Genomic DNA, 15419 nt, shown 5'->3' with positions numbered 1-15419 from the left:
CGGGAGTTACGATGCGATGCGATCGTGGTGCCTTGGTGGCAGCGGGGAAAAGGGAAGGGGAATGCTATGAGTCAGGTAACATGAAGCGCTCAAGTACGAGCAGTGGGCTGTCAACCTACGTGAACCAGAGTTGACTCATCGAGGGATCCTTGGTGCCTGAGGGATGGTTCGTCCGATATCACACGCTTGCCCATCCGAAGGATGTACGAGGTACAGTAGGAGATGCGTTTTGACAATGAAGGGAGATGGAATTACCCATCATCTGACAGTAGTGTCGATCGACGGAAGAATAGATTGAATGTACATTAATCGCGCTGCGTCGTACAAGCATACCAAAGCCAGCGTTGGTTCTCGGTTCTTCGGCCTACGCTTCGGCAGACAGATAATCTTATACGACTACTGTATTCGAGCAGCAGTAACAAATCCCGACCAACACCCACAGATATACCCTACATGGCCTGTGCTGTTCGCCACGTTACTCACTGTACATTTCAGTATACTAGTAGCACACACTCCTTTTAAACCTGTCTATCAGATGATTTGACGACAGTGAAGTATGTACTACCAATCCCATCCAATCAAGATCCAGGATTAGGTAACCCTCCGACAAATCAATCAAGGGGTGTCAAAACATCACACACAACTTTTCATCTTAACCTCAAGGTGGGGAAACGAGAGAGATTATTGGTCTTGATACGCTTGTATGTCTTTGTCTGTTTGTGTCATTCCTGGATTTACCTCTCGATCAATAACAGTCAACAAGAATGATCTATTTCCATGATTTCCACGTCTCTTAGCAAAATGCAATGTAACCCGCATTGCCTGTCATTTTGCCCCTTCGCAAGCAGCACTCGTACAACTAGAACGGAAATAGGTCAAATCGTAGAACAGCCCACTCGACCACAGTTGGATAGTCCTGCAGTACATCACCAAGCTTCATTCCTACTCTTCTCTTGCCAGCTTGACGACAATCTCTTTCGGTTCACCGACTAGAAATAGGATGATATCCCCCTGGTATGAAGATGTGTTGATCAGATTGATTGAAACAGCCAAAAGGATATTCTCTTTGGAGTGCAGAGTGTACGGATAGGCAAAAGGAAGGGATCACGGGGGCCAGGTGGGAGGGGGGGGCGGAGCATTGATGGTCGTTCGACCTCAGGCGGCTTAGAATGATAAGACATAATGCAAGGATGAAGACTATTTCCATCAAAGTGAGTTGTCCGTCATCCCTTAGTGAACCACTCTCTCTGGTCATGGCAGATCATACCATCTTCACTGCCTTTCAAAATCTCCCTGTCCTCCTCATCAAATCGCTCTCTCTTTGGGCCCATGCCGTAACATGCAGAACCTCTCCTCTCCACAACCACGCCTGAGATGACCCCCACTCTCGTTTGAGTCAAGTCAGACAAATGGTTACGGATACGACCACGCTGTGTTTATCAAGCAGATGAGAGATGTCGTTCAAATGTTCAAATCTTCTCTGTCTGCCTGCCCATGACGACACATACAGCAGGGACATGCCCAGGAACCCTTCCACAGGCTTGTATTACTGTCAATCGCACTTCCTCGTTTCGCTCCACTTGAGACACACATCCTATCTGTATGCCTACCATGAATGCGATATTTAGATAGCTGGCAAGATAATAACGTTCATGCCTTCTCTTCCTTGAGCCCCCGACATACGCTGAAGGTCCAAGTCAACATGTCCGCGTCTTTTCTCCAAGTTTATCCGTGCATGTAACCCATGAATACATGCCTGGGAGCTGTTTGCACCAATCAATAGACCGACCCTCTCTTCCCTCCTTACATTTCCGGCGTACAATAGTGGAGTACTTCGGTTTTGTCGGTTCGGAAACTCCCACTCATCAGTTGTGGGCGCAACAGATATAGTCATGAGCGATGTGAGATGCATTTCTATGAGATCGACGAAAAGACTTCTAACGCTCAGAAGCAGGTACATCGTCACAGATCCAAGGCGTCAGGGCTGCTTGATTCTTGTCGCACCGAAAGCTTCACGTGTATCTATCGTCATCATCCATTCGAGAGCGCAGACTCAGCAGTCCCTTGATTAGGAAAGAACAAGAACAATTTTTTTGGACATCCTCTTCCTCAGGCGGTCAAGAATAGATGCCGAAGCTGTTCTTGATGAGTCATCACGGGAGTATCTAATCTCTTTTTTCCCAAAGTCTGAGACATGTCATACTTCTTTTCGTCAACTGCTCTTCTATCAGAGTCAAATAGAAAAGCAGACTGCTTCATTCCTCAGTCTCTGAATCAGATTTGTCACACCAATAGGATAGTACGTATTACATATATCAAACACGGGAGATCGAAGTTCAACAAGTCACGATGTGGACTCTTGTACTTTTACACCATTTCGTTAGATTCCAACTATACATCATTTGCCCAGTCAATGATTCTCACTTGCTGTTGATTCTGCCATCGATCCCCACTCTCTACCTATATCCATCAATCAACACACAACCACATCGACTACCCGTGCGCACCACTCACTAAACTACTGTAAAACCTCGATTGGGCGTGTCGCTGCACGCACTTCCCCGCTCGTAATCACTTTTAGTCATATAAGCTTTTTTACCATTTTCAAGGCATATCTGCCTCAGGGTCGACGAGCGAGGGATGTGTATAGAATACAGTACAAGTAACGTAATGGCCTGAAATGTGAACGCTGGAGGAATGTGGCGATACGGTATAACTACTCACTGTAACTGCAGCATATCGTACAGTAGCGTCAAAAACACGAGTTGGATTTGATGGATTTACACAAGTAGTGAGTTGGTTGTTGATAATGATGATGATGGACTGATGAAATGATGAATCACTTATCAATCCTATTCTAGTATACAGTCAACGTCAATACACAAACGCTTAGACCCCTTTGCAGAAAGAAAGTTTTTCTCTCTGTTTTTCTTCCCTGCATTAGTCTTATATAGACATAACATACCGTACATAATCTTTCCCTCTCCCTTCCCTTTCCTTCCGCTTGATACTCGAGGGATAGACCTTGCTATCGTTATCCATCTACTCGACAACCAACTCGCTCAGCACCTGGACTCTCGATAGATGGATGGCAACTCGCTGCATCATTCGCACATACTACGCGAGACCTCAACCATATAATTGGCTTTACCGCTGCTCCTCGGTACCCTCAAGACACCAGGTGGAAGGCTCTCACTCTGCGGAAGATAGATGTCTTTTATATGCCCTCTTAGATTCAATGCTTGAGAAGAGGGCTAGTCTCGCAGAGTGAGGAAGTAGACATATCATAGCATACCATATCTACCTCTTCCCTCTGCGCTACTCGTCATATACAGCATACGGTACGTAGACTTCAACGGAGATAGGAGGTCCTCAATGAACTCATCAACCGAGGTTCATCAGTCATTCGTCATACCTACCTACACACCGATCAAGTGCATACAACACTCTTCCCACCGTTCTGGTCAATTTCCTCTATTCCATACAGATAGGGACAGCTTGATTGGAGGATAGTGGCGCTGTCATCTCATTTCATATCCAACTATCTAAAAATCAACGAGACTACGCCCCGTCCCTACATCGTCTTGTGAGGCTGGACTACGACTAAAAACTTGGTCGAGTCATCAGGCCAAGATGGAAGATCACAATATACCTCTCAAGAAGAGGAAGAGCAAGTACGAGAGGGTGGAATCGAAAGAGAAAGTACTAGTTTGGGTGAGCTTGAAGTACCCTTTCTCTTGCATTGGTTTGGCCCCATTCACTCCATCCTCCATATCTTCTCTAGAAGGTCTTCAACACCGCGGACAGACCGAGCCGCCCAATGTGAGCTTTAGACGCTGACTCTTGGTTGACCACATGCCTTTTACCCCAACCCGTCCCATCCCGCCCGCTGTACGTAACTCCCCTTTTTTCGTACTCCTCCTCTCCTGCAGATACGAGAGATAAATAGCTTCAACGCGGATGGTCAGGCGACACTGTCACCTTCCCAGGGACCATATATGTTGGAGTTGCATCTGCCATTAGCATTGCTGTTCAACACGTGGGAGAACGAAAGGAAGAAAGAAGTACCGTTCTCAGCATGGTTGTGAGTTCAACTTTCTTTGTCCCTTACCATGGAATAGGCATCCACCCTGCGAGAGGGATATGGTTGTTGATGAATTGATGGAATGGAATTGTGCATAGCTACGCAAGATACCCATTCAATCATCCCACGCCATTTCAGAAACCGCCAGAAGGTCAGAACGAACCGCAGCAACTCAGTGGTGATCATGTGAGTGCCTTCTAGAGGGATATCAGTCAACCACAACATTTGAACCACGCTCATGCTGACTTGAACTCGTTTTTGGTGAATCGCAAGACCCCTTACACCGTCAACCTCCAGAACGGGACCATCATATTCGCCCGAAACTTGGTTATCCTCCCCAGACCGATTATAGAACCTCAATCACCTATAGCTGCTCGCCAGGGATTACCTCGCCATGCTCAAGAACAGATGTTCAAGCCTATATCCCTTGGTGTGTCTGGCTCGAGCTCGACGACGGTCAGGGATAGGGATAGGCATAGTGATGTGTATAGGGATAGGGATGGGCCCTCGAGCACAATGATAGATGGTTATCGGGAGAACCACAGGTCGATGGAGAGGGAAGGAGATGGGTACAGAAGCGGGGATGGGGAGAGGGATGAGTATTCGAGGTCGGAGAGGGATCGTGATGCCCACAGAATGAGGGATGGGTAAAGGAATGATGTAAGGCGAACGGGATGGAGATTGAGTTACGTGTGGAGACTACTCCGTCGTCAGAAGGAATCAGCGCGAACAAACGAAGCAGGGGAAAAGGCCAATCGATGGGAAGAGGATTGAGATTTATGAGCTCTATTTGCATGTGCTATATTTTGTGAATTATATTCATCTTATGGAACAAGGATCACAAGGTGTGAAGTGTATATACAACGCAATAATCGATACATTCTTGGGTAATTTGGTTCCTCATTCTCTCTCGGGTCTGTAAGTATCTTGCAATTAACACATGTGTATACATTCATCTTACCTGTGTATACGCGAATGATTCAATGCTCGAAATCATCGGGTGACGTTGCCGGCTCTGGAGTAGATCTTTGACTTTCTTTTGGGTGAAGCGATACTGTACCTTGTAAACCTTGCTATTCCGTTTCCGCAGTGTCCCACACCCGGTGACGGATAGAAGTTGAGGCAGTTGAGACAAGACTGAGTCACTGGTGTCCTTCTGGACGTATGATATATCTCGTACCCCTAATTCCAGCAGACGTCAAGTTGAACATTCTGGATTGGATGACAAGGCTTGGTGATTGGTTGGATTGGTCAAGGTATAAATAACACTGCATCTTCACCATGATTCTGCCCATCACTTGTCGTCTGCTGAGCGTCGTCGTACTACAGTACAATACACGTTGTGATCGCCTTCGGGAATCCGGTTGATGGTATGTACTGTACACTGCACAGGGAACATCCTTTGGATTGACTGATATTGTACCACTGCTGTACGGTCATGCGGTGTGGCTTCCGGTTATCCTGCATCGCATGGTACTGATTTGATTCACTGTACTGATGAACGGATTAGTGTAGATGACGCGTGTGAGTGGGATGTGTACGGGTATGGTTGAGTCGATCACATCCTGTGAATCTACTGTAGTCACATGTATTTGTTACACTACCAATCTGATTTATGGATATAAAAGGAAGAACGTACTGTATTCTCTTCTCCCTTTCCTGCTCTTTTTCTTCATCACCTCTTTATGTCTCCTACCAGACATATACTCAACATACCTTCATACCTCCTCAGCAATAGATATCCAACACAATCACAATGGGCGAAATCCACCTCGAAGTCCAAATCGAAGTGAATTTGACCACTGAGAAGGACATTCGCCACCCGTTGAGCTGACATCATCTTCTCGCAGATCCACGAACACCCCAACGAGCTCAACATCCTTGGTGGAGGGCACAATAAACCGCACATCTACTCGACCGTCATGGCGTGGGATCAAGAGTTCGGGGTGATCTTTAAGAGATGGCATGATGAGAATGAGAAGAAGGAGCCGCTTGAGTGTTTTGAGTGAGTGTTTTCTTCCTTCCATCCTTGTGTCCTTCCATTCCTTTTCCCGACTATGCATTCCTCGTCACTACTTTTCCACTTGGAGTTGGACGGAGCTAGGACTAAAGGAAAGCTGGAGCTGACGGTATCTTGTATACTCCCATTCGACCAGGTTCATCTTCTACCCTCTCGGTAGTCCCCACCCTATCCCAGATGGATTCGGTCCTGGTCCAGTCAACAACCCCATCATCGTCAAGCCTGAGGATGTGAGTTTTCCTCTTTCATCTTCACAGCATTGACATCATATCCTCGTCTCTCATCTACAACCACCTAGCCCTTTAGATGTTTACCGTTAAACAAGCTTACTCCATGCTCATCTTAGTCCCCCAAGTCCCTCGGTCTCTCTAACACCGTCCCTCTCTGGGTCAAGAAGTAGCACCATCACCACTACGCCGAAGAGGAGACCAAGGCTGATGCTTAGGTCTTGAGATGGTTTATAGCCTCTTCTCCAATCGGGAAGTAGGTGGTCAGTGGTTGGTCGAGTTCCGTGTTATTGGATGATTTGTACTATAGTCATACGTGGCGAATGAGACATGTATACATTCTTTGAAAGATACTGTGAAGTTGTATTGCTTCAACCCAGTCAGAGCTAAATACCAATATACATGAACAGACTAAGACGATACTCACCTTGTTCATAGCAATCTATCCCAACGTTCATACCAGCTTGGTCATCAACAAACTCAACCTGTCTTTGGTCTCTCATCAATTAATCATCTACCTATAATTGAGCGGTGTGAATGAAGACGTTGAATCACCTCATCGCGCCAGCGATAGAACGGTTTTTGGGCAGATCTGACGAGAGGAATAAAACTATAGCAGTGATATTTCCCATAGTCCTTATATCTCGATGCGATGAGATCCCCATAATCAACATGCAGCATTTTTTCTCATCTATCCTGTGCATCCAGTATCCCATCCAGTCATCAACTCTTACTCATACAGCGCAGTCTGTGCCGATCCAGCCACAACTCGATCCAATCTGAGCATCGACAGTGAGTCAAACGGGATTATCTTATTTCCACCAACCAGAATGCGACTTGAGCCGAATGTTGAATTTTGACATCAGCATGATGACAAGTGAATGAAAAGGTCAGTCTGAATAGAGTTACTATTAAGCTTGACATTCCTTTATTTCAGTTCCCTGATTCACTGTCTCTTTGATTCGGGTGTAATGTAATTTTCAAATCCCCTCTTTACAACTGCACGTACGTAACTTATAGGAAGCAAGAGGAATGTGAATTGAATCGAGGATTTCGCCTCATTTGATTAGTAAGCATACCTTACGTACACATTCCTCGGGGTATTACAGTAGTAGTATGTAGTGCAATTAAGTGAAAACCTTATTTTGAGTAGAGGAGAGGTAACGTGATGCATTGTAGTGGCACTCCCTCGCTGAGAGAAGGTTTAACATGTTATATGTATTCGTCATTTGACTGAGAGTAGTCATGTCACGGACCTAATTTGATGACGATACATGGCATTCCTTCGTCCGATAACCCCCACATCTACAACATTCAATTCTCGACATATTCATGCGCCATTTATAACTACTGCCCAGTTGTACATTGACGAGAGAAGATAACATACGGTGATTAATCACATTTAACGAGATGTCGGGATCGGAAGATATCGAGATTATTGTTCGTCATCCTTCTCTCCTTTTACTGTATCAGCGCAAGGGCAATATGCTGATACGATACACTCGATATTTTTAGGTATATGAGATTACTACAGGCCGAGATGGAGGGATGATTATCGGTTCGCCTTTTCCAATCAGGATAGGTAATCAAGAGAAGTTGGGAGAAGTATTTAGGAGAATACACAAGGGGAAAGAGGTGGATATACCGTTCGAGGAGCTGGAGTAAGCGAGTCTTGTCTGGTATCGTGGCTGACCCTTTCCGACCATCCAATCTGCGATTTGACTCAAGAGCTGATATGCTATATTGATTGTGTTTAGATGGCTAGAATTCCCTTTCGGCGAGCCCGTACCGGACTCAATGGCGGAAGATGGCGAAGCATCTGGGGGTGTTAGAGTACCTGCGACTCTGCATGAGGATCAGGTGAGCATTCTGAATCTATCCATCTCACATCGCCGCCACATGTCACAGTGGACAGACGGCTGATGGAAATGGTTATACATGGGTAGAATCCCAAATCTCTACATTGGACAGACGGTACCAAGGTGTATTATAAGCGCAAGACGATCAAGGTGGATTATTTCAGAGATCCCAAAACGTAGAAAGGGGAATCGAGATCGGATTAAGAGGATATAGGGAGTTCATCGTGAGCTAGGATTTTTCTTCTCGAGAGATCAGTAAGATCGCAAAAGATCACATATACCTGGCGAGCTACTGATGTCTAAAGCTAACGCACCTCTCCGGGTATCGCAAGATGATATCGTGTTTATACCATTTCACCCTTGTCTCATCTTCAACGACCGATACGTCTTCGGAAACCGATCACTTCACGTCCATAGTCCAACCGATCAGTCTTCTTCTTTAGCTCCGAATGCAAGGATCGAATACGTCATACCTTGCATCTCATTCGTTCTCATTTTATCGTACCACCTTCACATAATCCACTCTCACTTCTCCAATGGTCCGTGCGCGCCCGTCTAGTCATTGACAACAAATCCAACCAAAGGATGATAATTCAGGGTTCAAGCGAATGTACAACATATCGAAATGGTGAAATAGAATAACATACAACTAAACAGCATGATCAGCAGGCACGGACGTATAACAGTGAAACTGGGGTTTGTTTAAGTTCATCTCAAGAAGAAAACTGAAACATCCTTTGACATACCTATCGCTTCGTTAATCTCTCTCATCTTCCTCTCGTCTTTCACCTTCCTTACCCTTCTACTATCAATCATTCACCCTCCTTTGGACAAGTGAGACGTCACTAAACATCACAATGTCAGCTGATGATACCTCGATATTTCGGTGTAAGGGATCTAAAGTGATTGATCAGTATGATTTTGTTGATGGTGATGACGTTTGGGGTGGTGATAACAAGAGTACCTTGCAAGAAATGACCACCGTCTTGGTCCTCTTCGACCCATCTCGAGATAAGAGGTAGACCGAGACCGAGGTATCTGAAAGGTATATAAACCCCTCCATCTTCATTTTCGAAATTATCTTTTCCTCTTTTCTTTTTCTTTCTTCACCAACAAAATAAAATAAAATACAATCAAACTATTTAAATAACTTCTAAACACCCAAACCAACAACCAACCCAAACCAACAAAACTTGACAAGATGTCCTCCGACAGAACCATCAACGTCACTGTGAGTTTATATCATACATTCTAACTTATCCTTCACCACCTCTCATATATCCTAGACTACCACCTTCCTTCCTTACCCTCTACGTATATCTTCGGATATACTCCTACATATAACATACTTCCATCTTAGGATGAAAGTCATATACATCTCAAGCTTCTCTCACGTCCCTACCTCACACACCCTCAGCTGATGTCAGCTTCCGGTACCACTCTCACTTGTTCTCCTCTTACCTTGATGATGATACACTATACTGACTATGCTGGTTCCATAATAGCTCTACGAGATCAAGAGGGTCGAACATGGCAAACCCGTCTGCGATAACAGACCTTTCAAGTCCACCATCCGAATGAACGAGAAACTCGAAGTCCTCTTCCAAAAATGGCAAAAGGAAAGAGAACCTGAGACCCCTCTCAGAGAATTCGAGTGAGTTCAGTTCTTCTTTTTATCCTTCATCATCATTTTCATCATCATCATCATTATCATTCACTCATACACGTCTACCTCTATCATCATCCTACTCTATAATATTCTATTAGGATATATCGCTGATACAACTCATATACAAAACAGATTCCTCCTCTACCGACGACGAGACGATGAGCCCGGATCCGGTATGCTCTCCGGTGGTGGTCAAGACCAAGGTAAAGGAGTCATCAGACTTAGAGGTGACCAAGTGAGTGACTCTTCTTCATCAACTTGACTTGACATAGAGTCACAACTAACGATACTTTTCATTCTACTTAGACCCCCGAACAAGTCCACATGCAAGACAACGCTCGAATCTACGTCAAACGAGAGAACCTCCAATGCGACGTCGAGGAGGAACCCCAAATGGCTTAGGTCATACGACTTGGGACTCTAGGATAAATTTCCATAGTCCATAGTCATTGGGATACTGTCTTCGAGGAAGGATGAATGTACGAGTAGTCTAGTCTTTTATGAAGAGTGATGATGAGAGATGAATTTATGATGACGATGACAGATCACTCGGTTGCATGGTTCAAGCTAGCAAGATGGTTGATACTAATTGAACATCAAACAAATGAAAAACATACGCAGAGGCTACGAACCTAACCTATATCCATCAGATATACCCATATGTATCAAAGGGAAGAGACCACCTTGCAGCGCATTTTTAGTGACATCCAACGTTCATCATCAGTCTCATGTCGCTGAGCCAAGCCAGTGTCATGATGGGCTGCAACCACTTGTCCTTTAGGCAAGACATCAGTTGTCGGGTTGAGAACTCGGATGAATGTTCGTCCGCTTGTTTCTCGAAGTTCCTGCCAAACGGGTGTATCACTGCAACTTACATCTGCAAACTACTTGCTGCTGGCAGCTCAAAGCAAGTTGACACCATCCAGATCGTAAGGTCTGTATATCCACCCTCTTCTTCGTCCGTGAAATCCTTCATGAGCAATCGCACGGTTGAAGATGAGCACAGAGGAATTGCAATCCGAACATTACTGTACAGGTCATACTTCGCTACATGACACAAGACAGGATACAATGCTAAAGTATACAAAGGTATTTATCAATCGTCCATGCGGGGTATACACTACCACCTCTCAGGGACATTCCCGTAATTCCTCAATATCTCTTCCTGCTTTACATGTGATCTGACTTGTCGTTCCATCTCAGCATTGATAGCCCATACCCAACGATCTCTCTCGAGCTAGACACACCGACATCGGAATCAGCATCAGGCATCCTCCCTCTAATTGTACATAAGTAACGTGAACGAAGTGGATCGGCAGGGGTGGAGAGTCTAAAACTCACTTGAGACCTCGCCCTGAATATCAGAAGTTGACTAGGTTTTTTAGACAGATCAGGAGGCAAGAAATTCTGATCCCCAACTATATCATGATTTTCCCACGGCTGAGTCACTTTCCTGCCCCATCCGCCTTTATCCTTCTTCGACGAGGAGGGGGAGGTCAACCGTACGCAGAAGGTGGTATCTTCCGCTCCGTCCGAAGATTGGAGACCATCTTGGTAGACCCGAGATTCGGAGGTGAAGACGTCTGCTGAGGATGTCGAGGGGAGCTCGTCGAGAGCTAACATCCCTGAGTAGACCTGTATAAGGTATAACAGACTTTCATCAGCTTAAATCGTCATTGAGCTTGGGTTTGAATTCTGATGTAAGGGGTTGATGATTAGATAACTGGACTCACGTAAGCCCCAAACAAGGGATATCTCTTTTTCCTCGTGTGGAAGGCATTCTTCTTTTTGATCTTGAATAAAATGAGTGTTCCGCCAGATAACACGATATATTTGGATCTGCATTAGGGTAGTTGTTGATCAGCTACCATGCTTATGCTCTAACTTCCAGCTGGCCACCCTAACAGACCATAATGGGGGAGACGGGAACGCAACGAGATGAATAAATGACATACCTGAGCTTATCCCACTTGTCTTTCCTCATGAACAACCTCCCGCACACCGTAATACTCCTACAACCCTTTATAACGCACCAATCCCATATGTCCGAGAGGAAATCGTCGGATTCGTTGGACAGTTCCGTACCAGTGAATGGATTATCGTGAGAGTGGAGAGTCATAGCATCCATTCGTTGTCTTGCGCTATACACATCAACGAGATATCAGCATGAAGGGATCATCCTCTATCACAAGTGGAAGGGTACCACAAACGAGATGGTAGATGAGTTAGAAGCAAAACCAAAACACTCACTCCACACGATGTCGTCGCTGCCAGTACTTCTTCATCCCCCTCAAACTCTCCACCCATTCCTTGGCAATCTCAGGAGTATGCGCCTCGAGCCGGACGTTCCCACCGGTGTTGACCTCAACTTCGAACATCCTACCTGTCGCTTCCGACTCCTGCTGTTGTACCGTAGATCCACCTTGGGAGCTGGAGCTGGTCGAACCTGACCTGGAGGCTAAGCGTTTCGGTTTATCTTGATCAGGTATGACTTGTATCGATACGATATCTCGAAGATCGATACATCCCGAACACCGTTCCAGGAAAGAGGCCATTCGTCGATGCTCATCATCTACAAACGCTTTGAAAAGCTCTGGAAATAGTTCAGAGGGGGTGGAACTTTCTTTGGAGGGGGGTAAGGGCGGTCGAGCCTCTTTAATATTTCCTACGAATATGTTTCCTAGAACGAATGTGAGAATTAGCATTAGCACATTTTGCTGTAACGATAGGTGCTGGGCGAAAGGTATGAAGATAGTTTTTATGGGTGTTGAGTGACTCACCATCATGCGAAGATAAATATACCTGTTCCTTCGTCGACCCATCCTTGTGTCTTGTAAGATACCCTTCTATCCCTGGGGGTTCCTCAAGTTCCGTCCCATCTTCCAACTTGATCAAACTGGGTCTATGTCGGGCAGATCTGAGCTGTAATTCGCGATCAACATTTTCTCCCTGACACCAGAAATATCATCAGCACATGAATTCTGAGTTCTCACCACTACAGGTTCATACCGATAATCATACTCACCTGAGCCCTAGCCAATCCAGATAACAAATTCCACCCCCTCCTCTTTCCCTGGACCGTATCTCCATACGCTACCCAATCCAAATTCCCATTCTTCTCATTCTTCCATACCAGCTGTAAGTCCAGCTTATCCCTCTTCGTCGACTGACTTTCGCTCTGTCGTTTCAATTCCTCAATATTCAAATCAGAGTCCACCAACATCCCCCAACAATCCTCTATCACTCTGTCTTTCTCAAACCTCTCCAGCTGTCTACTTCCTCCAACGGGATCATACTCCTCCTCATTCCCATTTACTCTGTCGGAAGTGAATAGTCTGATGGAAGTCGACAAGGAAGGAACGGAGATATCGAACCTATCAGGTAATTCTCCGTTCAATTCCCTCCATATCTCCCAATACCAATCCAACGACCTGGACCTTTCCCCAAGTTTGAAGATGAACACTTGACTCCCCCTCTTACGCCCCTTGAGCCATTGAACCTGCTTGGACTGTTTCACCCGATCTTTCAGATCGCCTATTCGAGTGGAATTGCTTCTCATAAGGTACGAGACGTCATCCTGAAGCTTGTACACCGACGTGGTCAGGCAGAGGGTCACGTCCTCGGGGTTGAATATTGACAGGTTGGTGCGATGCGGTAAGAGGGGGATGACGAAGGCTAGGTGTTTGTGTCCCAAAATCTTCTCTTGGAAGGGATAGATGTAGTTTGAGTAGAGCTCTAGTTGACCTTTGCGGTAGATTACTATGTATTCTTCTAGGGGTTCGAGACGGGCACATGGGTTGCGGCGCTAATGGGTGGAAGTAGGGGTCAACAATCCTGACACGCCTTTGGAACCATGTAGCTATATTAAAGCAGCGTGAGAACGGATGACAGAGAGCAGAAGTGTCGAGGAAACGTCCAGCAGTAGCTGCAGTATTCGACGCCGAACGACAGTGAGTATTGAAGAAAGTCAACTCACCTGAGCAGCCTCATCAAATCCCGGTAGCTTATCTTCCCTGTGATATCCCACTCTGACTATCATTCGATCTACAACAGATCTTCCAATCAGCTACATCTTCTTCTGCATACTTTGACCATCGTCATGCCGATCTACTATAAACTGTCCACCGAAGAGAAGGACAAAGGACTTACCTCTCAGAACAACCTCTCCAGGCCTTTTAATCTCCTCCCAATCCTCCTCCCCCTCTTCCTCCAAAGCATCCTGAACAGCCTGATAACTCGTCCCCACCGCATCCTCCCCAGATCGCTCAAGCACTTCCAAGGGATGTACAGGCTCCCTATCTCCAGGTAGACTATGATTCTCCTCTTGTAATTTGCCCAATCTGCTTGAAGGTGGTCGAGTAGGATCCACAGGGAATTGCACGCTCTTTGATTTGTTCTTGTTCTGCGTATCCACTCTAACCGAGGGGTTTGAGGGGTGTTGGGCTGATTGGGTGGATTTGAGATCGATTTTGGAAGGTTTTCTTAATGCAGATTTCAACTTGGTTGATAGCCCTTCATTTGATTTGACCTTGGACGGTTTGATTGTACTTGTATCTAAAGTTGAGGGGTCTTCGGTGATTGCAGTGGAAGGTATGAGAGGTTGGATGGAGGATGATTGTGAGTTCCTTAATTTCTTTCTCTCTTCTTCTTCGGGATCTTCAGGTTGAGTGTCGCCCAGGGAAGGTTGAGGGGTTATCTGATATCCTCCTATTTCGTTTTCTTCCAGGCCTAATGTGGACCTTGATGCGTCGCCTTCGGACGTAGAGGTGGTGGTGAAACCTGTTCGGGCAGTGACGAATGTGTCCTGGGTAGTACGTGTCGATACTGCTGGTCTGACCGGCCTGTCTCTTTCCTTCCCCTTGTTTTTGCTGTCTTTGGAAATTGGTGATGTATCTCGTTCTGTCGGTGGTGGTTCTCCATCTTCTTCCTCTTCTTCCTCATTCACCACGGTACCCAGAAACTCTCGTCCAATATCAAAGCTTTCACCAGACCATACATCCTTGCCTTTGCCCTTCCCCTTCCCCTGCCCACCATCGTCTCCATTTGTAGGCGTATCCAAATCCAATTCCAGCTGTTCCTCCACCTCTTCTCCATGTCTATTCCTCCTCCTTATCCTGATCTTCCTTCCCGCATCCCTTATCAAATGCCTCTCCTCCCCATCCGATGGAGCATCAATAAAACTAATCCCCTCGGCCGTAGATCCACTCCCACCTATAAGAGGTAAATGCCTAATAGCCTCTCTCCTCAGCTCTCCCAACCGCCGTCGTTTCTCCACTACCTCATTAGAACGTAATGTCCTCTGAGGGATGAGTCCGATGAATCGTCGAGGGACGTAATGTTCTCGATGCGATTTGGTAGCTAGGATAGGAGGGGATGGTTGGGGTATAGGGTCGGTAGATGGTCTGTGGGCATTGGTGTCTTGTGTGTAGTTTGGGTTGGGGGGGTGGAAGTGCTTTGCTCGGGCTAATGAGGTCGGTTGAGGGATTGCTGGCATCGTCTCTGTTGGCTTGACGGCGATGATGCTGGTCAGCACCCATGAATGAGTGTGGGTATATACGGG

At 46.0% G+C, this 15419-nt stretch overlaps 5 protein-coding genes across 5 annotated transcripts; 4 read left to right on the top strand and 1 right to left on the bottom strand.

The window, feature by feature from the left end:
• Positions 1–3633: 3633 nt before the first annotated feature.
• Positions 3634–4735, top strand: I302_106662 (uncharacterized protein; the record flags this gene model as incomplete). The annotated part of the gene is made up of 4 exons (XM_065870313.1): positions 3634–3714; positions 3933–4084; positions 4183–4270; positions 4358–4735. 4 exons carry the CDS (start codon positions 3634–3636, stop codon positions 4733–4735), a joined length of 699 nt encoding a protein of 232 aa, XP_065726385.1.
• A 1105-nt stretch (positions 4736–5840) lies between these two features.
• Positions 5841–6504, top strand: I302_106661 (uncharacterized protein; the record flags this gene model as incomplete). Its single annotated transcript, XM_019192689.1, has 4 exons — positions 5841–5873; positions 5935–6089; positions 6241–6334; positions 6451–6504. The coding sequence occupies 4 exons, from the start codon at positions 5841–5843 to the stop codon at positions 6502–6504; spliced, it is 336 nt and encodes a 111-aa protein (XP_019045686.1).
• Positions 6505–7741: 1237 nt separating this feature from the next.
• On the top strand, positions 7742–8370 carry I302_106660 (uncharacterized protein; the record flags this gene model as incomplete). The annotated part of the gene is made up of 4 exons (XM_019192690.1): positions 7742–7771; positions 7847–7992; positions 8089–8191; positions 8278–8370. The coding sequence occupies 4 exons, from the start codon at positions 7742–7744 to the stop codon at positions 8368–8370; spliced, it is 372 nt and encodes a 123-aa protein (XP_019045687.1).
• A 1021-nt stretch (positions 8371–9391) lies between these two features.
• On the top strand, positions 9392–10261 carry I302_106659 (uncharacterized protein; the record flags this gene model as incomplete). Its single annotated transcript, XM_019192691.1, has 4 exons — positions 9392–9421; positions 9696–9844; positions 9992–10094; positions 10166–10261. The coding sequence occupies 4 exons, from the start codon at positions 9392–9394 to the stop codon at positions 10259–10261; spliced, it is 378 nt and encodes a 125-aa protein (XP_019045688.1).
• Positions 10262–10979: 718 nt separating this feature from the next.
• Positions 10980–15353, bottom strand: I302_106658 (uncharacterized protein; the record flags this gene model as incomplete). Its single annotated transcript, XM_019192692.1, has 9 exons — positions 10980–11096; positions 11201–11494; positions 11593–11698; positions 11815–12000; positions 12110–12539; positions 12640–12808; positions 12885–13664; positions 13836–13903; positions 14009–15353. 9 exons carry the CDS (start codon positions 15351–15353, stop codon positions 10980–10982), a joined length of 3495 nt encoding a protein of 1164 aa, XP_019045689.1.
• Positions 15354–15419: the final 66 nt, after the last annotated feature.

This window comes from Kwoniella bestiolae, chromosome 5 (assembly GCF_000512585.2).
Source record: "Kwoniella bestiolae CBS 10118 chromosome 5, complete sequence".
Taxonomy (NCBI): domain Eukaryota; kingdom Fungi; phylum Basidiomycota; class Tremellomycetes; order Tremellales; family Cryptococcaceae; genus Kwoniella; species Kwoniella bestiolae.
The sequence above is the reverse complement of the archived record's forward strand: the minus strand, read 5'-3'. Positions and strand labels throughout refer to the sequence as shown.